At 40.1% G+C, this 26,617-nt stretch overlaps 2 protein-coding genes across 10 annotated transcripts in view; one reads left to right on the top strand and one right to left on the bottom strand.

Annotated features, from left to right (window-relative positions):
• The first annotated feature begins 340 nt into the window (after positions 1-340).
• Positions 341-22,941, top strand: LOC110536273 (zinc metalloproteinase-disintegrin-like berythractivase). Its single transcript, XM_021621972.3, has 22 exons — positions 341-580; positions 2,844-2,929; positions 5,120-5,196; positions 5,474-5,552; positions 5,652-5,728; positions 7,318-7,501; positions 7,809-7,871; positions 9,530-9,601; positions 13,181-13,350; positions 14,216-14,297; positions 15,453-15,586; positions 15,845-16,022; positions 16,963-17,052; positions 18,254-18,449; positions 18,672-18,777; positions 18,895-19,051; positions 19,202-19,288; positions 19,483-19,576; positions 19,818-19,926; positions 20,109-20,199; positions 20,319-20,408; positions 20,757-22,941. The coding sequence occupies exons 1-22, from the start codon at positions 523-525 to the stop codon at positions 20,784-20,786; spliced, it is 2,310 nt and encodes a 769-aa protein (XP_021477647.1). The 5' UTR covers positions 341-522; the 3' UTR covers positions 20,787-22,941.
• LOC110536272 (serine/threonine-protein phosphatase 2B catalytic subunit gamma isoform) overlaps positions 22,823-26,617 on the bottom strand; it is a 43,941-nt gene continuing 40,146 nt past the window's right edge. For 6 of the 9 annotated variants that reach the window (XM_021621967.3, XM_021621966.3, XM_021621969.3 and 3 more), the window contains one exon: positions 22,823-26,105. In XM_021621967.3, coding sequence (XP_021477642.1) covers positions 25,963-26,105 — 143 coding nt within the window. In that variant the 3' untranslated portion in view covers positions 22,823-25,962. The remainder of the gene's footprint in view (positions 26,106-26,617) is intronic. The other 3 variants (XM_021621968.3, XM_090191038.1, XM_090191040.1) reach the window with 1 other exon arrangement.

Below are 26,617 nucleotides of genomic sequence, written 5' to 3'. Positions count from 1 at the left end.
TGTGTGTGTGTGTGTGTGTGTGTGTGTGTGTGTGTGTGTGTGTGTGTGTGTGTGTGTGTGTGTGTGTGTGTGTGTGTGTGTGTGTGTGTGTGTGTGTGTGTGTGTGTGCTGGCATGCGTGTGTATGTTGTTAGGTTGGGAGGTTACAGGAAAAAAGCCAAAGTTATGCAAAAAGAATGTTGTGTAAACACCTTCAACACCATTGGTACCTGGTATTTTCCCCTGCATTCTTTCAATTAACCTGGAGTGTGTTTATACAAGTCACTGTGTGCATCCCAAATGTCACTCTATTCCCTCTGTAGAGTACTACATTTGACACTTTATAGGGAACAGGGTGCCATTTGGGACACACACACACTGTAGCAAGTTGTGTGTACACTAGCTATTACAATCAGGAAGTGGCTGTGATACTAATAAGGTGTGGCCTGTGGACGGTAGATAACATGACATGAGCATGCAGCCATGTAACCTATAAAGCCCACAGTCACTCTATTCTGTTTCAGCAGCTGTCTGCACGTCGACAATGGCACATAAACATATATTGTGGATCTTTACCCTAACTGCTTCACTCAATCTCTCAGGTAAGTCATTGGATACACCCATCTCCACACAATACAATGCCAGGTTAATAACTAAACCCCAGTCAGCCATCTTCTCAGTGCACTTTATTCAGACTACTACAGTGACTGTATATATATTTTCATGGGAGAAAGTAAAACAAGGATTTCTAAAGTGAGGAATAAATATAATATGAGTTGTTTAATACTGAAGCAAAAATATTTAGATGAAGGGGGGCAAATAATATCTCTACTGTATATGTTTTTTTGAGGGAGTGAAATAATGTTTTGATTAAATTGGAAGTCTATGTGAGCTTTCAGATTTCCCCATGGATTTGTTAAGTAACAGAATCCGAAATAGCAGCCAAAGTACAATGCATGTACAAAACATTAGGATGACATAGACTGACCAGGTGAATCCAGCTGAAAGCTATGATCCCTTATTGATGTCACTTGTTAAATCCACTTTAATCAGTGTATATTTCAGTCGAAACTACTTTTCATCCATTTGTTTCTTTCATGGCTTCTGGAAATACAGAAAGTCATGATGAAGACCTGTGGCACCGACAGAGCACTAGACAGTGCTATCAACTCTACATAGTATAATAATTACAGTAGTAATTACGGTCAATGAATATGGACAGATAACAGACAAAGAGTACTTTTGTGAAATTGTGTGGCTAAAACTGGACTTTGTACCACAACAATGTCACATTTCTCAGTTCTCTCACTCTCTTTCTCTCTCTCTCTTTCTCCTTACCTGATCAGGTGAGGTGAGTACCTGTAAATACGCTTAGTGATGAAACCTTAACTTAGACTCATTTTCACAACAACTATTGGGAAACATCATTGTAGTAGTGTTAGTAAGTATTGACACACGTAGGGTGCATTTGTTATGCAGATTTTGTTGAAAAACATTTCTTAAATGGAAGCAACCCAAATCAAACGAGGAGGGACCTTCCTGAATTTGTCCAACAGAAACTATCATATTGCTCTGTTTGCTTCCGTTTGGTTCTTAAACGGTAAACAGTTTCCACAATGAATAAATCCGAGGAATGGTTAGAATGAAAACACAGAGATAATTGCATTCTCTGGTAAATTCCCCATGATTGTCTTGGGCATGGCCAGTATTTCAAAACCTTAGCTCTTCCAATAAGTAGAGACATGGAATGAGACTGCCTCATTTGCTCAGTATTGTTTGTTTTAATGTGAACAGTTAGTTGTAAAACATACAATTAAAAAGCCAGCAAATCATGCAAATTCACTTGAAAATACCCAGACGTTTACCAAAAGAATAACCTCATCCCACAGCTATTGCGCAAAGGTGGAAGTGACGGGGAAACAAAATGACCAATATAATTACATAATTCCCAATGTTCCTCTGTGGCCCAATCACAAAGCAGTGGATATGTACTGCAATTCAATTGCCATGGTCAAGTACAAATCAAAACAGGCCTGACAGAGAACAAGAAAGGGCATCAAAATAACGAAGCATCTGGATCCATTTGTGTCATACACGAACAAAACATAACACAGAGTATAATTATTGCTGGAATGCTCATAGGAGCAGGAGCTTACAGTATGTCCTGTTTCTGTAGAGTGAGGCAGACTGATGTACAAGTACACCCCCTGGACAGGACGCAAGTCTATCGCAGTCTATTATCGTATGCAAGGGTCAAACAGCCTGTGTTCATTGTGTATTTGCGGTATTCATACTGTAGTTTGAAGAAACAATGTGTAAACAATAATGAAATGCATTAAAGTTCCGCACAAAGCCCTCGCTTATTAAAAGATAGGGCCAAGTCAGCAGAAGCTTTCATTACAAGATAGTTGCCGTAGAACAACCAAAGGTCCAACTATGTTGTTAGTGTACGCAACACATTAATTTGTCATGGTTTGGTAGACACACAAAATGGAATAACCCATACCCATAATTACAGGGTTGGCTGCACAAGGGACTGAGGGGATGAAGTGGCTGGAAGTTGATGAACAACCAGACAATCAAAATGCAATGTTCAGGAGACCAGGAATTTCAATAGAGTAACTTATATAAGGAAAGCCGGGATTGTGCTGCAGCAGTTCAAGGGCAAAACACTGCTATACTGCCACCTGACTGTTCCTTAACATTGGACCAGTCAATGCCTGGAGACAAGCAGGTTAACATCATCCTCTCCAGGTTATTATGTTTAGAATAGGTAGGATCAGTGTGGGGATAGACAAAGTGAGTCCATTCTTGAATTTTCTCTCATTTCTCTACCACTCCATCTCTCTCTCTATCGCCCCACAGTGAGTCATGGTCCTCTTGAAGGAGTGAGCGACTATGAGGTGGTCCGACCCATCAGGCTACATTCTCTGCAGAAAAGAGAAACACAAGTAAGTCTTCTCCTGTTCTTCCTTCCTGCACAGGAGCTGTTTTGATGTGAAATACACACCAATACCAAAATATTATTTGTTAACCTGTTCCACCCTAGTTCTAGACAACAGCCAATTAAATTGCAGGGCGCCAAAAACAAATCAACAGAAATCTCATAAATCAAATTTCTCAAACATACGAGTATTAGGCACCATTTAAAGATAAAATTATCCTTAATCCAGCCACAGTGTCTGATTAAAAAAAATATTTACAGCTAAACTCCTCAAACGATTATGTTAGGTCACCACCAAGCCACAGAAAAACCCAGCCATTTTTTCCAGCCAAAGAGAGGAGTCACAAAAAGCACAAATAGAGATAAAATTAATCACTAACCTTTGATGATCTTCATCAGATGACACTCATAGGACTTCATGTTATGTTTTGTTCGATAAAGTGCATATTTATATCCAAAAATCTAATTTTATATTGGTGTGTTATGTTCAGTTATGCTGTGATTTTGCAGAGAGCCACATGAATTCACAGAAATACTCATTATAAATGTTGATGAAAATTCAAGTGTTATGCATGGAACTTTAGATACACTTCTCCTTAATGCAACTGCTGTGTCAGATTTCAAAAATACTTTACGGAAAAAGCATAATCTGAGTACGGCGCTCAGAGCCCAAACCAGCCAAAAGGAATATCCGCCATGTTGCGCAGTCAATATTAGTCAGAAATAGCATTATAAATATTCACTTACATTTGATGATCTTCATCAGAATGCACTCCCAGGAATCGCAGTTCCACATTAAATGTTTGTTTTGTTCGATAATGTCCATCATTTATGTCCAAATAGCTTCTTTTCTTAGGGCGTTTGGTAAACAAATCCAAACGCGCATTCAGGTCTAGTCGGACGAAAAGTTCAAAAAGTTATATTACAGGTCGAAGAAACTTGGCAAACTAAGTATAGAATCAATCTTTAGGATGTTTTTATCATAAGTGTTCAATAATGTTCCAACCGGAGAATTCCATTTTCTGTAGAAAAGCAATGGAACGAGAGATACCTCATGTGAACGCACGTGACTGAGAACGAGGCTGCTGCCAGACCCCTTTGTCAAACAGCTCTCATTCGCTCCCACTTCATAGTAGAAGCCTGAAACAACGTTCTAAAGACGGTTGACATCTGGTGGAAGCATTAGGAAGTGCAAAATAACCCATATCCCACTGTGAATTCGATAGGGGCTGAGTTCAAAAACTACAAACCTCAGATTTCCCACTTCCTGTTTGAATTTTATCTCAGGTGTTTGCCTGCTATAGGAGTTCTGTTATACTCACAGACATAATTCAAACAGTTTTAGAAACTTCTGCTGCTTTCTATCCAATACTAATAATAATATTCATATATTAGCATTTGGGACTGAGTAGGAGGCAGTTTACTCTGGGCACGCTATTCATCCAAAAGTGAAAATGCTGCCCCCTATCCCAAAGAAGTTTTAACAACTGTGTTTAATGCTTGTAATAAAGTGGTGGAAGACCAACCATGGTAATGTAGTGAGGAGATATTATACTCCATCTAGGGTATCAACTAATCCTAATTCTCTGTAACACTTTGTTTGAATAGTCCATCTGTAGATGCTCTACAAAGTATCTACAGTCTATCAGTAACATTTCAACTAACTATCTACTAACCCTCACCTTAAACTTAACCCTTACCCTAACTGTGACGCCTTGATCTTAGAGACCCTTTTTATTATTATTATTTATTATTTATCAATTTGGTTAGGTCAGTGTGTGATTTGGGTGGGCATTCTATGTTTTCTATTTCTTTGTTTTTTGCCGGGTATGGTTCCCAATCAGAGGCAGCTGTCTATCGTTGTCTCTGATTGGGAATCATACTTAGGTAGCCTTTTCCCCATCTGTGTTTGTGGATAATTATTTATTTTCTCTGTGTGTGTTTGTGCGCACCACGATTGCGTCACGGTCGGTTTCTGGTTACCTGTTGTTTTTTTTGTGTGAAAATTTTGCTTTATTAAAAGATGTGGAATTACATGCATGCTGCGCCTTGGCTCATCTATGACAGGGAGTTTGAAGACCGTGAACGTGACACTAACCCCATCTCTAAACGTCGCAAGCAGTTGCTTATCAACAGATAGTTTGTTGATAGTATAGTAAACTATCCATATAAAGTGTGACCTAATTCTCTCCATCAGTCATCCAGACTGGAAACTCTGAAGTATGCAATGAGAGTGGGTGGGAAAGACATTGAGATGCATCTGGAGAAGAATGGGTATGTACTCTAGCAAAAGCCTCCTTCAATCTTTTTCTCAAATGTTAACATCTCACACATCAGTAGAATGATCACATGCTTCTTCATTCCCCTTAACAAGAACGGTCAGTATGTAGATAACTGTCTTACCAGTGTAATTTTCAGTTCTCCTTTATAATCACACTGCATCATTGTCAAGCGTCATTAATGGAATGACACAATTTTGTTTTACCACAGCATGAATTCCTTTGAACATGCCTGATGAAATAATGTAATAACTTTATTTTGGTTCCCTCAGCGAATTACTCACCAACGACTATAGTGAGACTTACTACACTGAGGATGGTACACCAGTCACCTCTACACCTCGGGATGTGGTAAGTGATTATAACAAACCCTTGATAGGTAGCAGGAGGCTGTGTAGAAGTGTCTTGATTAGAAGGCCCTTAAACCTTTTAATTAATTATCTTCTCCAGGACCACTGCTACTACCACGGCACCATTGTGAATGACAGTGTGTCAACGGTTAGCATGAGCACCTGCGATGGACTCAGGTAGGCTGCCCGACATCTCTACAGCATACACTACAGGTCAAAAGTTTTAGAACACCTACTCATTCAAGGGTTTTTCTTTATTTTTACTATTTATAATGTTGTAGAGTTATAGTGAAGACATAACTATGAAATAACACATGGAATCATGTAGTAACCAAAAAAGTGTTAAACAAATCAAAATATATTTGCCATTCTTCAAATATCCACCCTTTGCCTTGACAGCTTTGCACACTCTTGGCATTCTCTCAAACAGCTTCATGAGGCTTCATTAACAGATGTGCGTTCTTAAAATATAATTTGTGGAATTGATTTACTATTTAATGCGTTTGAGCCAATCAGTTTTGTGACAAGGGAGGGGGGATTACAGAAGACAGACCTATTTGGTAAAATACCAAATCCATATTAATGCAAGAACAGCTAAAAAAAGCAAAGAAACGACATCATTACTTTAAGACATGAAGGTCAGTCAATATGGAAAATTTCAAGAATTTTAAAAGTTTCTTCAAGTGCAGTTGCAAAAACCATCAAGCGCTATGATGAAACTGGCTCTGGCTCTCATGAGAACCACCACAGAAATGGAAGACCCAGAGTTACCTCTGCTACAGAGGATAGGTTCATTAGTTACCAGCCTCAGATACAAATACATTTTTCAGAGTTCAAGTAACAGACACATCTCATCAACTGTTCAGAGTAGACTGTGTGAATCAGGCCTTCATGGCCAAATTGTTGCAAAGAAACCATTACTAAAGGACACCAATAAGAGGAAGAGACTTGCTTGGGCCAAGAAACACGAACAATGGACATGAGACCAGTGGAAATTTGTCCTTTGGTCTGGAGTCCAACTGGGAGATTTTTGGTTCAAACCGCCGTGTCTTTGTGAGATGTAGTGTGGGTGAACGGATCTCCGCATGTGTTTTTCCCACCGTAAAGAATGGCGGTGTTCTGGTGAGGGAGTGTCACCAGCAAAGCACCATCTGTGAAGTATTCAGAATTCAAGGCACACTTAACCAGCATGGCTACCACAGCATTTGGCAGCGATACGCCATCCCATCTGGTATGGGCTTAGTGAGACATTTGTTTTTCAACAGGAAAATGACCCAACACACCTCCAGGCTGTGTAAGGGCTATTTTACCAAGAAAGAGTGATGGAGTGCTGCATCAGATGACCTGGTGTCCACAATCCCCCGACCTCAACCAAATTGAGATGGTTTGGGATGAGTCGGACCACAGAGTGAAGGAAAAGCAGCCAACAAGTGCTCAGCATATGTGGGAACTCCTTCAAGACTGTTGGAAAAGCATTCCAGATGAAGCTGGTTTAGAGAATGCCAAGAGTGCGCAAAGCTGTCATCTTGGCGAAGGGAGGCAACTTTGAACAATCTCAAATGTAAAATATATTTTGATTTGTTTGACACTTGTTTGGTTACTACATGATTCCATATGTTTTATTTAATAGTTTTGATGTATTTCTATAATGTAGAAAATAGTAAAAATAAAGAAAAACCCTTGAATAAGTAGGTGTTCTAAAAAAGTCCACAGTGAAACATTATTTTATACCCCAAATCAGTTGTCATGTCTGTTTTTTATTTTAGGGGATATTTCAGAACAGCCGCCCAAAGGTACCTGATTGAGCCTCTGTCAGGGGGGGATGATGGCGATCACGCAGTGCTGAAATACGAGGACCAGAGCTCCAAGCCTGTGATGTGTGGAGTCACCAACACTAGCTGGAATGCAGACTACCCTCCCATAACTAGCAAGAGCCGCTCTCGTGGCTCAGTAAGACATACAATATATTAGACATTTCCCATTTTAAATATAGTCTGTGGTATTTCACATCAAAACAGAAATAGCAGAACAGGAAATGATGTGTTCTACTGAAGGCCATTGATAGCTGAAATGTCAACCTTTTTAACTTTGAAACATTGAGTTTTTAATGGTAAGCGTGGGTTGCGCCTTTTTCTTTTCAATAATGATCACATTTTTGGGATTGCACCTCAACTCAAGTTGGATGAGCACACTCCACTTCCTTCCTAAAAATAAATTAACCATATATATATTACAACAATGGTTTCCTGTTTATTAGGGTCCATCTCTACTTCAACAGCAAAAGTATGTTGAGCTCGTCCTTGTTGCAGACAACCGTGAGGTAAGAACCTGCAGACAAATATGTCAGAAACACAAGTCCCACCTTTACCAGAATCAACACAATACACTTGAACATTTCATACTTCAATATCTCATTAACATTATTTAATTTGGCCATTACTTGACCTAATTATATTTAGATCAAACCAACCAATATCTATAATAAACACAACATGTAATGTGTTAGTCCCATGTTTCATGAGCTGAAGTAAAATATCCCAGAAATGTTCCAATATGCACAAAAACCTTATTTCTCTAAAATGTGGTGCACAAATGTGTTTACATCCCTGTTCATGAGCATTTCTACTTTGCCAAGATAATCCATCCACCTGACAGGTGTGGCATGTCAAGAAGCTGATTAAACAGCATGATCATTACACAGGTGCACCTTGTGCTGGGGGACACTATAATGCCACTCTAAAATGTGCAGTTTTGTTACACAACAAAATGCCAGAGATGTCTCAAGTTGAGAGAGCATGCAATTGGAATGCTGACTGCAGGAATAGCCACCAGAGCTGTTGCCAGAGAATTGAATGTTCCTTTCTTTACCTTAAGCCAAATCCAACGTCGTTTTAGAAAATGTGGCAGTATGTCCTACCGGCCTCAGAACCGCAGACCATGTGTAACCATGCCAGCCCAGGACCTCCACATTTGGCTTCTTCACCTGCAGAATGGTCTGGGATGAGCCACCCAGACAGCTGATGAAACTGGCGATTTGCACAACCGAAGAAGTTCTGCACAAACTGTCAGAAACCATCTCAGGGAAGCTCATCTGCTGCGTGCTCGTCGTTCTCACAAGGGCCTTGACCTGACTGCCGTTGTAACCAACTTCAGCGGGCAAATACTCACATTCGATGGCCACTGGCACACTGGAGAATTATGCTCTTCACAGATTAATCCAGGTTTCAACTGTACCATGCAGATGGCAGACAGCGTGTATGGCATCATGTGAGTGGTATGCTGATGTCAATGTTGTGAACAGAGTGCCCCATGGTGGGGTTATGGTATGGGCAGGTATAAGCTACGGACAATGAACACAATTGCATTTTATCAATGGCAATTTGAATGCACAGAGATACCATGAGGAGATCCTGAGGCCCATTGTCATTCCATTCATCCAATGCCATCACCTCATGTTTCAGCATGATAATACCTGGCCCCATGTTGCAAGGATCTGTACACAATTCTTCCATGGCCTGCACATTCACCAGACATTTCACCCATTGATCATGTTTGGGATGTGTTCCAGTTCCCGCCAATATCCAGCAACTTCGCACAGCCATTGAAGAGGAGTGGGACAACATTCCACGTGCCACAGTCAACTCTATGTGAAGGAGATGTGTCGCGCTGCATAAGCCAAATAGTGGTCACACCAGATACTGACTGGTGTTCTGATCCTAGCCCCTACCTATTTAAGGTATCTGTGACCAGCAGATGCATATCTGTATTCCCAGTCATATTAAATCCATAGATTGGGGCCTAATGGATTCATTTCAATTTACTGATTTCCTTAAATTAACTTAAAATCTTATTGTTGCAAATTGCATTTATATTTTTGTTTAGTATACCGTATCTAATGAGTCAGTAGTGAGTAATGTATTGTGAAACAGGATCTCCACTGTTCTCTTGTGAGTGTACTAAAACATGATGCTATTTCAGTACAAGAACATGAAAAGTAACCTCAGAGAGCTGCGTAAGAGGATATTTGAAGTGGTCAACTTTGTCAACATGGTGAGTCAGTCACTGCAAGGCGGCAGTATTAGCAAACTGCCAGTAAATCCTGTATAAGATCCCCAACAGGACCGACAGTAGGTGCTTTTAGCAACATAGGTCTATTTACATACTCTAGAGTTGCTTTCAATTGTATTGAGTACCACAAACAGTCCATGGGAAGTCAGAGGTTAAATGCAATTCCAACTTACTGTGCCGGGGGGAACAGCGCAGGAAGGTTGGTCATTATGATGGGGGGAATTTGAGACTAAATATCTAAAGGACCATATTAAACAGGCTTTCCAAACGTGGATCTGTTGTACACCCACTTTCTCTCCGGTTTACCTCATGTCAAAATAAAAGTTACCCACAAGTTTAATATTTTATTCAACAAATGGCACATGTGCAGGCCTTGCTTTGACGTGAGGTAAAGCACAGAGAAAATGGGTCTACAACAGATCCACGTTTGGAAAGTCTGTTTAATAATGTTATATTTTTTTAGACCAACCTATTCTGCCCACCGGCACATTAAGTTGAAATGGAATTGTATTTATCTTCTGGCTTCCCTCTGACTGTTTTTTTTTGCAACCCAATACAATTCAAAGCAACACTGTTGCATGTAAATAGACCTGCGTCGCTAAAAGCACCTAGACAGGAGGAGCATGTCCCTGCTGTCTGGTCACCCAACACCTCCATGTTAACATTTCTCACCTTTTTGTCTTCTGCCTCTGCTTGTACAGTACTTGTTTTCTTCTCTGCCTTGTGAAGGTCATTCAACTGAAACCCCACTATATTTTAACCCATCAGTCGTGAGACTCCAGCAAAAACGCCGATTTATTTAGCTGACCTTCATTTATCTGCCTGTCCAGCCCCTATTTTTAAATCATATCAAATACAATTTGATTTGTCATATTCCGTGAAATGCATACTTACAAGCCTTTAACCAACGATGCAGTTCAAGAAATAGACTTAAGAAAATATTTACCTAATAAACTAGTGATTTAAAAAAAAGTAACACAAGAAAATTGCATAACAATGAACCGGTACCGAGTCAGTGTGCTGGGGTACAGGTTAGTTGAGGTCATTTGTATAGTGACTATGCATACAGCTGAAGTCTGAAGTGTCCATACACTTAGGTTGGAGTCATTATTAAAACTTGTTTTTCAACCACTCCACAAATTATTTGTAAACAAACTATAGTTTTGGCAAGTTGGTTAGGACATCTATCAGAAGTTTACATACGCAAAGTTGACTGCATAAACAGCTTGGCAAATTCCAGAAAATTGTCATGGCTTTAGAAGCTTCTGATAGGCTAATTGACATCATTTGAGTCAATTGGAGGTGTACCTGTGGATGTATTTCAAGGCCTACCTTCAAACTCAGTGCCTCCTTGCTTGACATCATGGGGAAATCAAAAGAAATCAGCCAAGACCTCAGAAAAATAAATTGTAGGCCTCCACAACTGATTCATCCTTGGGAGCAATTTCCAAACGCCTGAAGGTACCACATTCATCTGTACAAACAATAGTATGCAAGTAAAAACACCATGGGACCACGCAGCCATCATACCGCTGAGGAGAAAGAAGCATTCTGTCTCCTAGAGATGAATGTACTTTGGTGCGAAAAGTGCAAATTAATCCCAGTACAGCAAAGGACCTTGTAAAGATGCTGGAGGAAACCGGTACAAACGTTTCTATATACACAGTAAAATGAGTCCTATATCGACAACCTGAAAGGCCGCTCAGCAAGGAAGAAGCCACTGCTCCAAAACCGCCATTAAAAAATCCAGACTACGGTTTGCAACTGCACATGGGGATAAAGATCATACTTTTTGGAGAAATGTCCTCTGGTCTGATGAAGCAAAAATAGAACTGTTTGGCCATAATGACCATCATTATGTTTGGAGGAAAAAGGAGGCTTGCAAGTCAAAGAACACCATCCCAAACATGAAGCACATGGGTGGCAGCATCATGTTGTGGGGGTGCTTTGCTGCAGGAGGGACTGGTGCACTTCACAAAATAGATGGCATCATGAGGTAGGAAAACTGTTGATATATTGAAGCAACATCTCAAGACATCAGTCAGGAAGTTAAAGCTTAGTTGCAAATGGGTCTTCCAAATGGACAATGACCCCAAGCCTACCTTCCAAAGTTGTGAAAAATGTCTTAAGGACAACAAAGTCAAGGTATTGGAGTGGCCATCACAAAGCCCTGACCTGAATTAGTGGGCAGAACTGAAAAAGCGTGTGCGAGCAAGGAGGCCTACAAACCTGACTCGGTTACACCAGCTCTGTCAGGAGGAATGGGCCAAAATTCACCCAACTTATTGTGGGAAGCTTGTGGAAGGCTACCCAAAACGTTTGACCCAGGTTAAACAATTTAAAGGCAATACACTCAATTAGTATTTGGTAGCATGTAAACTTCTGACCCACTGGGAATGTGATGAAAGAAATAAACGCTGAACTAAATCATTCTCTCTATTATTATTCTGACATTTCACATTCTTAAAATAAAGTGGTGATCCTAACTGACCTAAGACAATTTTTACAAGGGTTAAATGTCAGGAATTGTGAAACTGAGTTTAAATGTATGTGAACTTCCGACTTCAACTGTAGACAATAAACAGCGACTGTTCAGCAGTCTTATGGATTGGGTGTAGAAGCTGTTAAGGAGCCTTTTGGTCCTAGACCTGGAGCTCCTGTACCGCTTGCCGTGCGGTAGCAGAGAGAACAGTCTGACTAAGGTGGCTGGAGTCTTTGGCAATTTTTAGGGCCAGTGATGTACTGGGCCGTACGCATTAACACTGTAGCGCCTTAAGGTCAGATGCCGAGTAGTTGCCTTACCAGGCGGCGATGCAACCATTCCGGATGCTCTCGGTGGTGCACAATTAAGTGTTTTACCATTTTCTTTTCAGGACAACCAAGTAGAAAACAAAACAATTTGACAAACAATTGCATTCAAGTTTTTACGACATGTCAAAAATAGTCAGCCAAAGCAAAAAATGTAGTAAGTCATTGAAAATAAATTGTTTGCTCAGTGGGAAATGAATATCCAACTAGTCAATGACCGCAACTGTGAGTATATTACAGTATGATTTTCTATATAGAGCAACACCTTTGTTGCTTGTGAGTGTCATAGAGCAAAACATGTTCATGTGAGTCTGATTTTCCTAGATATATTTTAATATTTTGTAGCTCAAACTAAAGCTAAAAAAAAAAATAGTAAAAAGTGCTGAGCCACACCACCTTATCTCACAAACACCGCTCTAGCTCAGCCCCTGTTAATCGCACAGACTCATTGATTGCAGAAATAGGCTAATCCAATTGTATAACCCAGAAGTCTGTAGCTCAAACACAGCGTTTTTATAGGGTTAGAAGGCATCATGGTGGGACTGTAGAAGTGAATTGTTATCCAATGAACTGTTAAGGCCGGTTTCCAGGACACAGATTAAGCCTAGACAAAGGACAAAAAGGTTCTCTGTTGGGTTTACTTTTCTACATTTTGTTTTAGTCCAGGACTATTCCTAATCTGTGTCTGTGTAAAATACTCCTGCTTGTTTTAATGGGGAGTCTCACCTCACCATGCAATTAATCTGCCTGCAGGTATACAAGCCCCTCAACACCTTCATTGCCTTGGTTGGTCTGGAGGTGTGGACAGACAATGATAAGATATCAGTGACCGCCCCTGCTGGTGCCACCCTGGATGCCTTTACCAAGTGGAGGAACAGCGACCTGGTCAACACCAAGCGTCATGACAACGCACATCTCATCAGGTAGGTCACGACGTACACAACTTATTAGGAAGGCCCCAACACACACTTCATCAGGTAGGCCTGGACACACCTTCAAGTGGGCTACAATGCACACTTCATCAGATACAACGCACACTTAATCCGCACTCTAAAATAAATGTAATTGTTCATCTAAAGTGCCTCACCTCTATCTCTGACTCTCTGATTAAACACATCTGTGAGGGTCTCAAGGTTTGATTTGAGTACAAGATAAACAGGATTTTAAACTGGGTGGATTGAGCCCTGAATGCTGATTGGCTGACAGCTGTGGTATATCAGAACCTGTATTTTTACTGCTCTAAATATATTGGGAACCAGTTTATAATAGCTATAACACACCTCGGGTTTGTAGTATAAGGCCGATATACCACGGCTAAGGGCTGTATCCAGGCACTCCGTTGCGTCTCGCTTAAGAACGGCCCTTAGCCGTGGTATATTGGCCATATACCACACCCCCTCGTGCCTTATTGCTTAAATATAACACATCAGAGGCAGATAACACAAGAGCGCATTCCGGAAGTCCTCCAATGACTTGACTCCAACAAGATCACCGGGAGAGATTAGCCATTGAAGTTGGATGTCACACCCAGTTGACTACATTAAAATGGTGGAAGACTTTTGGACACTAGAGGCCTCTATCATTCTCTATTGGTGTGCTTGTCAGACAGCTAAATAGGGTCAGGTGACAGTCAGCTGATGGGTCACCTGATAAGGAGGCCATCTTGGTTTGGAACGTTATTATTGATAGACCCACATTTAAGAATTCATAACATGAGTATGTGACATGTATGGGTACTTGAGAGATATATATGTGGGGTTCATATGTTTCTTGTTCCCTGTGTTTCAGTGGCATTGACTTTGAGGGCTCGACGGTGGGTCTGGCCTTCATTGGGACTCTATGTTCAGATCATTCAGTTGGGATTGTGCAGGTAAAGTACATTTCATTAGATCTAGGCTGTGGTTCAAACTCATAAAAGACACCCTCGCCTTATGCCCTTAGGGGAATCCCCGTCGCCATCTTGGACGGTCCAAATGATTAGCCAAGCAAGGGATGTTTGCAACGTAAGCCCCTCAGCCCTTGTTTTTAGTCAAGGTTACAAGTGTACAATTATACTCACTCCGGGGCCTGAAACTCCCCATAATTCAATTTGCGACGATTGTACATCCGCCAAGAAAAGTCCACAAACTTAAACTTCAATGGGGAAATCAACGTACAAGTAAAAACGAATGCAAATAAGTTAGAAATTGTGCTACTGATACACATGATGGCACAAATGTGTCTTTTAGAAATAAAACATTTTCCTTTTGAAGTTCCAGCTAGGGAGGCTAACATTAGTTAGCTAATTAATTTGCTAGCTATCATACAGTGTGTGTATATTAATAATTATATATTTAATATAAGTGCACTCATAATTGACTGTACCGCATATAAAGCACCCACAAGCTACCGTTGGCTGAAAACACAAGTGATGAATTTCCGGCCAAGGGTGGTCCATTTAAAAATAACTCCTTTCTCCCTTGGCCTGCAAGTGTATACTCGTCAGACGTCCTCAGAAGTGTCCATTTAATTTGAGGGCTGAGGGTATAGGGTGTGTCTTAAGTGTTTGGACCGTATCCCTACATTTGCCTACACGATGAGCTGCCATTATTTGAATGTGGTAATAGTACTGTATTTGCTTGAGGTATTTCAACTAAATGTTGCTTCATGTGGTATTGCAATAAGCGGACAACAGAGATTTTACCAAGTTTCCAAGAAGTGACGTTTCCAAAGAGATTGTGTGTTGAATTGCAAGATTACTCGTTTTAGAAATACGTATGTGAAATGCAAAAAACAAATTGTGTGAATGGAGGAAGTAATAACTTCAAATGGTAAATTAGCCAATGAACCAACATGTAGATAATCTCAAAAAGGAAGATCAATTGTAGTGCACTTTAATAGTGAAACAGTAACTCATACTCTATAGCAATGTAATCACTAACCAATGCATCAATGTCAGTTTCACTGATATAAAATCTATTTTACAAGAGAAATATGGTCCAACACATTCAGGTTTACTGAATGTTAACTATGTGTTTTACTACAGGATCACAACCCCAGGGCCATTGCTGTAGGGGCCACATTGGCCCACGAGATGGGCCACAACCTGGGCATGAACCACGATGACTCCAGTGCCTGTACTTGTTCTGGGAATAGTTGTATAATGGCTGGGGCCCTCAGGTAAGGACTGTTTTGAGATATGATCTTGTGACTAGATTGGAATGGTGTCAATGATAAACCATCTGAATGATTATGTTGTACGAGGAAGAGGAAACCTCTAAAGAACACTTACAGGCCTTGTTCTCTGCCATAACACACAGCAGCCATATTGCAAAAACATTTACATGGAACATAGCTCATGAGATTGTGTAGCAATAGCACAGTGGTGTTTTATTAAATGAAAACAGCCTATTTGGGTAACTAAAGTGTTTATTTCAGCTGGGATATCCCAAAGTCATTCAGTAGCTGCAGTAGCGTAAGCTATGAACAGTTTCTGAATAATCGTAACCCTGAGTGTCTGCTGGACAAGCCAGACTACCGGAATGTGGAATCAACCCCAGTGTGTGGCAATGGCTTCATGGAGACAGGAGAGCAGTGTGATTGTGGCTCCCTGGAGGTAAATGAACCTTTCATTTACATTCCTTACACCACCTTTTTTGAATATTTTCTCCCATTATCCTAGATCAGCAATGCACCATTCAAATCATACAAAAGTAATCTGGTTCTCATGAAGTTAATACAAGGATGTCAAGTGATTACAATATATAATTATTCAAAGCTATATTTTACTAAAATGTTAACTTTTACATTTGATCAGATGCGGTCAAAGATTAGAGTACATTTATTTTTCAACCATACCAGATAAAGACAATCACTTCTGGGAATAACATTTACGCTTTGTCTGCTCTTGTCTGCTTTCCTTGGCTAGGGGTAAACATAAGGAATGTATATGACATGCGCAGACCTTTCCCGATAACTGAGGTATCTCCTCCACCGCCCACCTCAGAAAACCTGTGTTTGGGACATTTCTTTTCAAATGAGTGACATGGCAGTAATGTAATGTAATGATGGATACAATTCAACATGCTTCACATGTTTGTGCATTGTACGTCCATGCACAGTATGATAGCCATACGTATATGATAAGCAGGCATAAGAAACTTTGATTATATTTATCCAGTTTACGTTCAAGTCAGAGTTGGAGTTCAGTAGAGTGGTTTAGTCAAGTCAATCTGTCGAGACCTGTTAGTCAGGCTTATAAGACACTATCTTATGTCCCTGTCTTGCTGAACCACTTCTCTTGCCAAGTCTTGTTTGCTTCAGAGGCCTGTAATTCCAGTTTCTCTTGATAGCCTACTACAGTACAATGTTTGTCTTAGTTAGTGTATGTCTTAGTGTGGTGTAATACACTAAGGGGTAAATATGTAGTGTAAAACCACAATATGTAGTGGAAGTATACACAGAGGCTTGACTATTTTGAGATACAGTATTTACATACTGGTCTCTTTAAATCATTATCAAAATGGCTTAATGACATGTACTGTTTGCTGTTATAGGAGTGTAGAAACCCATGCTGTAATGCCACCAGCTGCACACTGACTAAGGGCTCAGAGTGTGCTGCAGGAGCGTGCTGTGACAACTGTAAGGTGAGAGCAATAGTGTAAAGTATTTAAGTAAAAATACTTAAAAGTAGTACTTAAGTTGTTTTTTGGGCTATCTGTACTTTAATTTTACATTTTTTTACAATTTTTACTTCACTATATTCCTAAAGAAAATTATGTACTTTTTACTCAATACATTTTCCCTGACACCCAAAAGTACTTGTTGCACTTTGTATGCTTACTAGGACAGAAATGGTATAAATCCACTTATCAAGAGAACATCCCTGGTCATCCATACTTTCTCTGATCTGATGGACTCACTAAACACATGCTTCATTTGTAAATTATGTTTAAGTTTCAGCACGTGCCCCTGGCTATCTGGACTGCGTAATATAAGGAATTTTAAATTATTTGTACTTGATGTTTGATACTTAAGTATATTTTAGCAATTACATATACTTTTGATACTTAAGAATAGTTAAAACTAAATACGTTTAGTCTTTTGCTCAAGAAGAATTTTACTGGGTGACTTTCACTTGAGTCATTTTCTGTTAAGGTATCTTTACTTTTACACAAATAGGACAATTGAGTACTTTTTCCACCACTAGGTGAGAGCAGACCACAGTTCAACCATGCCTCTGCTCTGGGAAGATCTCAATTGCATACTCCTCTCTCCTCATCTTCTTAAACCCATTGGATGAGTAAGCCAGAAGTCCCTCCCCTCTGACCTTCTCCTCCAATGGGTTTTGAGAAAGAGACAAGGAGTTTGCAATTGAAATCTTCCCTCTGTCCACTCTACTTCCTTCTGTGTTCCTTTGATACAAAAGCCCTCTTGTGGACATGCAGCAGACACGCATAACTATGTCAGATTGTTTGACTCAAATGTATAAGTAAATTAAAGACATTTGACTTTCACTCTCATTTTATGAAACTTATTAGTAAAGGAATTACTGTAAGGAGAATATTTTTCATAGCATCACAATAATAAAAATGCTATAGTCTTGGATACGTATTGTTAAGAACTTGTCTGGCAAAAGCAGCTTTTTGTGTCCCAAGTGGGTCTGCGTGTCAGACAGGCTAGTTCTGAACTTCTATTTCAGCAAACGGAGTAGATTCAGAGTGCAATTGCAGCATGACACGTGTTTCACCAAGTTTATAGACTATCTTGCCATACTCATGGCAGTCGGCTGCGGGAAGACGATCACGCTAGTGATACGAAACATGGCAACAACAACTCTCTCCACAGATATTGTCCTCGTCCAGAGAGTGCAGAATGAAGCATGATGACTGTGACTTGCCAGAATACTGCACAGGGGAATCAGCCGACTGTCCCGAGGACGTCTTCACTGTCAATGGGATTCCCTGTGATGGAGGACGTGGGTACTGCAACAACGGCCAGTGTCCACAGCACCACGCCCAGTGTGTGAAAATGTATGGACCATGTAAGTGAAAGCATTTCCTTCCGTTTCAACAACACTGATGCATCTTTCATCTGTTTAGGTGATGTAGGTAGCGCTTCTGGTTCCTATTTTCACACAGCAACCTTACGGTTGGTTGCTTGTCATTTTCCATCTGTAGTGTATTAGTGTGAACAGAGGACACACATGGTAGCTTCAATTCTACTCTAACGCATTGTGTAACATTGGGCGTTATCCCCTCCTTAGCTGCTGAAACCGCCAGAACGTTCTGCTATGAGCAGAACACCAGAGGACTGTACTACGCCTACTGTAAACGGCCTTCAAAGGACCAGTACATCCCCTGCCAGAGACAGTGAGTCCCGACAAGCAATACCATGCTATTTTAATAGACCGTTTTTCCTACTCAAATTATAGTGTTTGTTACTGAAGCAGTGTATCACTGATATGATTTCCCCGTTCTCCTCTGTAGAGATGTGCAGTGTGGGAAACTCTTCTGCAAGAACGGTAATGACAACCCCAACTATGGTCGCATGGTGAAATTCTCAGACTGCAAAGCCTCATTCTACGATGATCACACCAGTGATTTTGGACAGGTGGACACTGGGACCAAGTGTAATGATGGAAAGGTGTAGTGATTTTTTTTTTTTTAGGCTTTTCCCAACGAGGCTTCTGTACCACTAGCTGTGTTTTTGGGGAATTAAATGAGACGTCAGATTTAATGTGGTGTGTTATTTTCTCTTAACCCTTGTTCCCATTTCCCCATCTTCTATTCCAAGGTGTGCAGCCAGAATGAATGTGTGGATTTTGAGACGGCCTACGGACCTAGAGTGACCAACTGCTCGGCACTATGTAAAGGACATGCTGTGAGTACAGTGCTTCAAGCGGCCCCTGTCTCTGGTATTTGTGAGCTTGAGGATGACTTCCTTGGCTCTTATAAGGAACATAGGCCATTGGCAAATGTCCTCCGTTTCACTCGGTTTGGGGCAGATCTTTCCAAAATAGAATTGTAGAAAATCCATTATAATAATGTGTGTGTTTCTGTGTTGTGCCACTACAGGTGTGTAATCACAAAATGGAGTGCCAGTGTGAGCCAGGATGGTTACTTCCCGGCTGTGATGCAAAGGATAAACGTTTCACAGGTCTCTCCAGAGGTAGGCCATTTAGACCTTGCTAAGGACATCCAGAAAATATATTTTAAAAAAAAACATGGTTTCAGTGGTTAAAAGGGATAATACTTTCCATGTCAATACAATGTTACTAGAGTGTTAGTGTTTTACTACACAGGTGTTTGAACATCTTCATGCAAAGTGTTGCCAAAAGATTTGGTCTGTGCTTTCATGTATTCAACTCATAGACCTTGCCATAACGGTGTCCCTCTTTGTGTGATTGTAGAAGGACTGATTGCCATTGTAGTGACAGTCACTCTGCTGCTCCTGGCTGCTATTGCTGGAGTAGTGGCTGTGTTCCTTAAGAAGAGACAACAGTCCCCCACTCTCCCTAGGTGAGTACACTAGGTGGACCGTATATAAAGACTTCACTGCAACAAGATGACCCTTCTGATGAATTTAAATATACTCTCTTACAAGGGAGACCTGGCAATTGAGGTCTTCTGAAATTAATGGGACTTCCAGAATAAATACAGGTTAAATTAATACAAAATGTCACTGTCTGCTCATCCACCAGCTACCATACCCAGCAGAAAACCTATAAAGGGTACAACGACCACAATAACAAACTGCCAATCCCCAGCCAAAACAACACTATGCCACAACAGGTAACAGTACCTTTTGATTTATAGAGTATCATCTCAATGTAGGGTTTGGTTGGCATCATTATTGTGTTCATGAACTGGACTTGTGCCTATTAGCTAATGCATCTCTTTACAATTTCCAGCCCAAGCGACCAAAGGGTGCTCCGGCCCCACCCCCTCCTGCTGCTAACCAATCACGAGCCCCAGCCCATGACTTCAGGGCCGTACGACAGGTAATGGTGATGGTTGAGAATATCAGCATCTAGTTATTATGATGGATACATTCTAAACAAATGCAATGGGCTTAAAAAAAAAGAAATCCATTAGATTTCAATATATACAGTCCCTTCGGAAAGTATTCAGACCACTTGACTTTTTCAACATTTTATGTTAGACTTATTCTAAAATGGATTGAATACAAACATTTACTCAGCAATCTATACACAATACCCCATAATGACAAATGTATTAAAAATAAACAGAAATAGCTAATATATAGACAACAATAGTTAAAGAGATGGTTAATTAAATGTTCAGACAACATTTCTGGCTTAAGTTAAACAATGTAATTTATCTTCCAGGCTTTGAGGCCCCCACCCCCACGGGTCTGATGTCACCATCGAGAGGAGAGGAAACAAGAGGATCACACAGACCTTACCAAGACCTCAAATGCAGGGCCGCCAGAGCTGAGTGCAGTTAGTGCATTGAGACCTCACGTCTTTAGGATAGTTTTACAGATACAGTTGAAGTTTACACACACCTTACCCAAATACATTTAAACTCTGTTTTTTACAATTCCTGACATTTAATCCTAGTAAAATTTCCCTGTCTTAGGTCAATTAGGATCACCACTTTATTTTAAGAATGTGAAAAGTCAGAATAATAGTGATTTATTTCAGATTTAATTTTTTTCATCACATTCCCAGTGGGTCAGAAGTTTACATAGTATTTGGTAGCATTGCCTTTAAATTGTTTAACTTGGGTCAAACGTTTCGGGTAGCCTTCCACAATAAGTTGGGTGAATTTTAGCCCTGACCGAACTGGTGTAACTGGGTCAGGTTTGTAGGCCTCCTTGCTCGCACAAGCTTTTTCAGTTCTGCCCACATTTTCTATAGGATTGAGGTCAGGGCTTTGTGATGGCCACTCCAATAACTTTTACTTTGTTGTCCTTAAGCCATTTGCCACAACTTTGGAAATGTCATTGTCCATTTGGAAGATCCATTTAGGACCAAGATTTAACTTGACTGATTTCTTGAATGTTGATTCAATATATCCACAATTTTCCTACCTCATGATGCCATCTAGTTTAAGTGCACCAGTCCCTCATGCAGCAAAGCACCCCCACAACATGATGCAACCCCCATGCTTCACAGTTGGGATGGTGGTCTTTGACTTGCAAGCCTCCTCCTTTTACCTCCAAATATAACAATGGTCATTATGGCCAAACAGTTACATATTTGTTTAATCAGAACAGAGGACATTTCTCCAAAGAGTTAGATCTTTTTGTCAATGTGCAGTTGCAAACCGTAGTCTGGATTTTTTTTATGGCGGTTTTGGAGCAGTGGCTTCTTCCTTGCTGAGCGGCCTGTCAGGTTGCCGATATTGGACTTGTTTTACTCTGGATATAGATACTTTTGTACCTGTTTCCTCCAGCATCTTCACAAGGTCCTTTTCTGTTCTGGGATTGATTTGCACTCTTCACACCAAAGTACGTTCATCTCTAGGAGACAGAACGCGTCTCCTTCCTCAGCGCTATGACGGCTGCGTGGTCCCATGGTGTTTATACTTGTGTACTCTTTTGTACATATGAACGTGGTACCTTCAGACGTTTGGAAATTGCTCCCAAGGATGAACCAGACTTGTGGAGGACTACAATTTATTTTTCTGAGGTCTTGGCTGATTTCTTTTGATGTCCCATGATGTCAAGCAAAGAGGCACTGAGTTTGAAGGTAGGACTTGAAATACATCCACAGGTACACCTCCAATTGAAGCTTCTAAAGCCATGACATAATTTCCCAGAATTTTTACAAGTTGTTTAAAGGCACAGTCAACTTTGTGTATGAACTTTTGACCCACTGAAATTGTGGTACAGTGAAATGTCTGTAAACAATTGTTGGAAAAATTACTTGTGTCATGCACCAAGTAGATGTCCTAACCGACTTCACAAAACTACAGTTTGTTAACAAGAAATGTATGGAGTGGTTTAAAAAAGTTTTAATGACTCCAACATAAGTGTGTTAACTTCTGACTTCAACTGTAGCTACAAATGAGCCATGGACTGAGGAGTCCTCTCTACGAGGAACAGACGTCTTATTGCACTTTTTAGTATTTATTAGCCATATAATTTAATACCTGTGATTTGTAATTTGAGGGAGTGAGTGCACAGTATGTGATATAATATGCCATTTATTTTATACTACATTTGCTCTTGGCTGACTGTATATGCCTGACTTTGATAAAAGCTATTTACTGTTGGCTTACAGTATTCATCAATATTAAATATTACTGAGACAGACATTGCTGACTAATGTATACACATATTCAATGAGCGAGACCTTTTATCTTATGTATCTTTTCAGTGTAGAACATTCTAAATTTTGCATAACCAACTGAGAAATGACCATATACCATTACTTGAGGAACAGCATTTTCTGTAACAATTGTTGCCACTTTTTATTTATCTCTGATTGTACAAGAGGTACCACCTGATTAACATTTCAAGCATGAAAAAAAATAAATGTCATTTTTTTTGTTGACATGACAGTCCTGCTTATGTAGAATTGTGATATTTATAAACAACATTTAGGGCTCAACATTTAAACACTGAAGAACCCAATGACATGCATCCACCCATTCAACCTGACATGTAGAGAAAATATTAGCAACATGTAGAATAACTTAGATCAAGGGAGACTAGAATTTAACAAGAGCATTGACGTGAGAAAGCATCTGGCATACCATCGTAAAATCCTCAGAGCTAAAAACTCAGACAGCCAGGACAGGGAAACGCTTAGTGTTTACATTTAATTTTTCAAGTGATTCATCTACATTAAGATTTCATGGCCTCGCATGACAAGTACTGTACTTGACGAAAGGATTATTTTCATCCTTTTAACAGCTAAAGACTTTTGAATGACAAATATTTCTGTACATTCTGAGAAATATTTAAACTGACAAGAGGTCAGGAATACAGCCCTACTATGGGGCCTCTACTCCCCCCTAAATCCTAGCTAACTTCACACCAAACCAACATTTTAAGCGGTTGAGAATGTGGGATCTTTTTTTATTTTTTTTATTTTTTAAAGAGCATCATTTGACCATTTTCTGAACCCACAATACAGTAGATTGTTTTATTTTACTAACAAAAAGGGGCTGTAAATAAGCATCTAGGCAATGACAACTCAATGAACCTGACCCACATTGAGTTGAAACAGGCTCCAGGATCTCTCCATGACCACTGAACACAAGAACAGGCCATTCTCCCCCACCAGTCACACACAGGTGTTGGTGTTTGTTTAGGAAGTGGCATGGCACATTAAAAGCAACTTGTTTTAAAGCTGTATAATATATTATAAAAGGGAAAATTCACATGAGAATAACAAATCAATGTTTTTCTTGAATGATTGAAGACAATAGAATAACTACATGTGACAGTGTCAGAAGCAGTTTTAGCCCCCCCAAAAAAATCTAGGGCTAAAACTCTAAGCACCGGTTTGAGTCACAAGTCCTAAAGAAGTCAATCATTAAAGGGTTCGGCGCAGGTGTTACAAAAGTGTCCAGTCCTCATTCCTGCCATGCAGGTGATAAAGACAAAAAGGTGTCAAGACCATAATACTCAGACACTCAATCAAATGAACACAGAAGAAACATCAGGAATTACTTCTCTTTTTTTACTGCATGATCAATGTATAGAGTCTGTAGTTGGCCCCCAACTTTGCACTACCACCGATACTGAGAATTGTGTCAGTCTGTGGGATACATGATAAAGAGAAAGGAAATACCCAAAACAATCTTCACAGCATCACTGAGAATGACTCAATCTACTACTCTTCGGGCTACAGCATTCCTCAAACTGCTAGCAACTAAAGCATTTGATTGGAGCCCAGCTTTCCCTTCCGTTCATCACACTGGAGTCATCTAACACATATGCATCAAATCAACAGATGGAGTCAAGAAACCCCCCCAAACATCCTTTCTGTAGTGTAGAGAGCAATATGAAATCAGTGTCATTATTAGTAGTATTATACCACAAATCTTATCTAAAATTAACATGGAGTTTCAGTTAATTTTGGGACAATATATGAGCGTTTTTCCCCATCTGCTCCATGGGAAATATTACCCCTCCATCTTAAGAGGACACTGGTTGTTCTTCCTTGATATTAGATTGGTATGTTTCTTTACCCATCCAAAAAATCACTCTGAAGAACAGTTGGCCACTCTCAGCTCAATGTCCCAGAAAAGCTAACCAAATAGCAGTGCCACCACCACCAAGTCTTCTTGGAGATGTACCAATACATACTGTATGTCTATAACCCCTTTCAATCAGACTTTGGTTTTGCAGAAGATTATCTAAATATATTATATAACCCCCCCAGCTGCTTACAGTTAAGCACACTGGTAAAAATGTTGGTTGGTGACAGCCTGCAAGCAACACCAACACTATACAGAACACATAAAACCAGATAAACTAACCACCATCCCTTGACACGTCACATCAATAATGGTAGCAAACTAGAATAAATTCTTCCATATACAATTTTTTCCATATCCTTTGGAAAATGTACATTCACATGTCATTTAGCAGATGTTCTTATCCCAAGCAACTTACAGGAGCAATTAGGTTTAAGTGCCTTGCTCAGGGGCACAGACAGATTTTTCACCTAGTCGGCTTGGGGATTTGAGCCAGCGACTTTCCAGTGACTGGGCCAATGATCTTAAATCTCTAGGCTTACCTGCCGCACCAGGGCAGTTTCTCAAGGTTGAAAGATTAAACAGTTTACCCTAACTTTAAAATACAGGAGGAACACATTGACCCAAAGAATATATAAACAGCATTCAGTGGTTTCATCAAAGAATATCTAAACAGCATTCAGTGGTTTCATCAAAGAAATTGGACAAAAAAACAGCTGGTGTTTTCACTGGACTTCTACTGGAGGTATAAAATAATCTTCTGCAATGGTGTCTCAAATCTAGTTCCCATAATAATTCTCTCCAGTTAATACACACATCATTTAAATATAAATGTATGAGAGCAGACACACTCAACGTTTCCCTTGTGAAACACAAAATAGAAAAACTTGAATTGACTAAGAACGGATAATAAGGTCTCCTTCAATAACTACCTCATTCATCAACTCAAATTTACAAAATGGTCTTCATGGTTTTCACTCTGACATTTACCATTGTTATAAGAATGTCAGTATGCTTAGACATTTAAACATCTTAGAAATGTATGATTTCATAAAATTGTAGCTATGACATACCTAATAATTTAATTGAATAAATAAAATATGTTTTTTATTCATATGGTTTTACTGCGTGGTGGCTGAAACCATTCTCCCAATGCTGTGCCGTCTTCTCTACCCACGTTCTGTGCCTGTCCAACTGTATAGGCCAGCTGGGGGCAAATTCTCAATGAGACAGAGAGAGAAAGAAAGAGAGAACGTGAGGAGGGAGCGAGCGAGCGAGATAGAAGACAGAGTTAAAAGAGACAAAGATAGTTTGGGTGTATGAGACAGGGCCATGGCCTGGGGCTGGTGGGGATGAGAGGGGGGTCTCTCTCCAGGTCTAGTCTGTTCCATTCTTGGGGGCATTTGGGTTGACTGGCTGCTGGCCATCCTTGCGTGGGGGCATTCTCTCGTTGACTTTGTCCAGGCTCTGTGCCTCTGCAAAGTCCTTGATCTTCCTTTTGGGAGAGAAGCCTTGAATGGCTGGAAGGAAGAAATGAAAGAGGGACGATTAGAAATCAAAGGAAACAATGCTTTGAATACTTACACATTTAGTTAGTGAAAAATAGTTAGCCATTATACTGAACAAAAATATAAAAAACGCAACAATTTCATTGAATTTACTGAGTTACAGTCCATTTGAGCAAACCAGTCAATTGAAATAAATGCATTAGGTCTTAATCTATGGATTTCACATGACTGGGAATACAGATACCTTTTATTATTAAAAAATGGGCCTCAGGATCTTGTCATGGTATTTTTGTGCATTCAAATTGCCATCGATAAAATGCAATTGTGCCCGTTGTCCATAGCTTACACCTGCCCATACCATAACCCCAGCACATACATAGCACGCTGACATCAGCAAACCGTTCACACACTCGACGCCATACATGTGGTCTGGGGTTTTGAGGCCGGTTGGACATACTGCCAAATTCTCCAAAACGACGTTGGAGGCGGCTTATGGTAGATAAATTAGCATCCAGTTCTCTGGC

Source organism: Oncorhynchus mykiss, chromosome 11 (assembly GCF_057628025.1).
Source record: "Oncorhynchus mykiss isolate SJ-2025 chromosome 11, ASM5762802v1, whole genome shotgun sequence".
In the NCBI taxonomy this organism is placed as follows: domain Eukaryota; kingdom Metazoa; phylum Chordata; class Actinopteri; order Salmoniformes; family Salmonidae; genus Oncorhynchus; species Oncorhynchus mykiss.
Note: the sequence above shows the minus strand (reverse complement) of the source record. Positions and strands in the feature narration are given on the sequence as shown.

Bases quoted from the DNA above. Each gene is read 5' to 3' on its own strand.
- LOC110536273 (XM_021621972.3), top strand. From the start codon at position 523: ATGGCACATAAACATATATTGTGGATCTTTACCCTAACTGCTTCACTC. The intron at 7,872-9,529 runs GTAAGAACCTGC...ATGCTATTTCAG, and splicing joins TTGTTGCAGACAACCGTGAG to TACAAGAACATGAAAAGTAA. The intron at 19,289-19,482 runs GTGAGTACAGTG...GTGCCACTACAG, and splicing joins CACTATGTAAAGGACATGCT to GTGTGTAATCACAAAATGGA.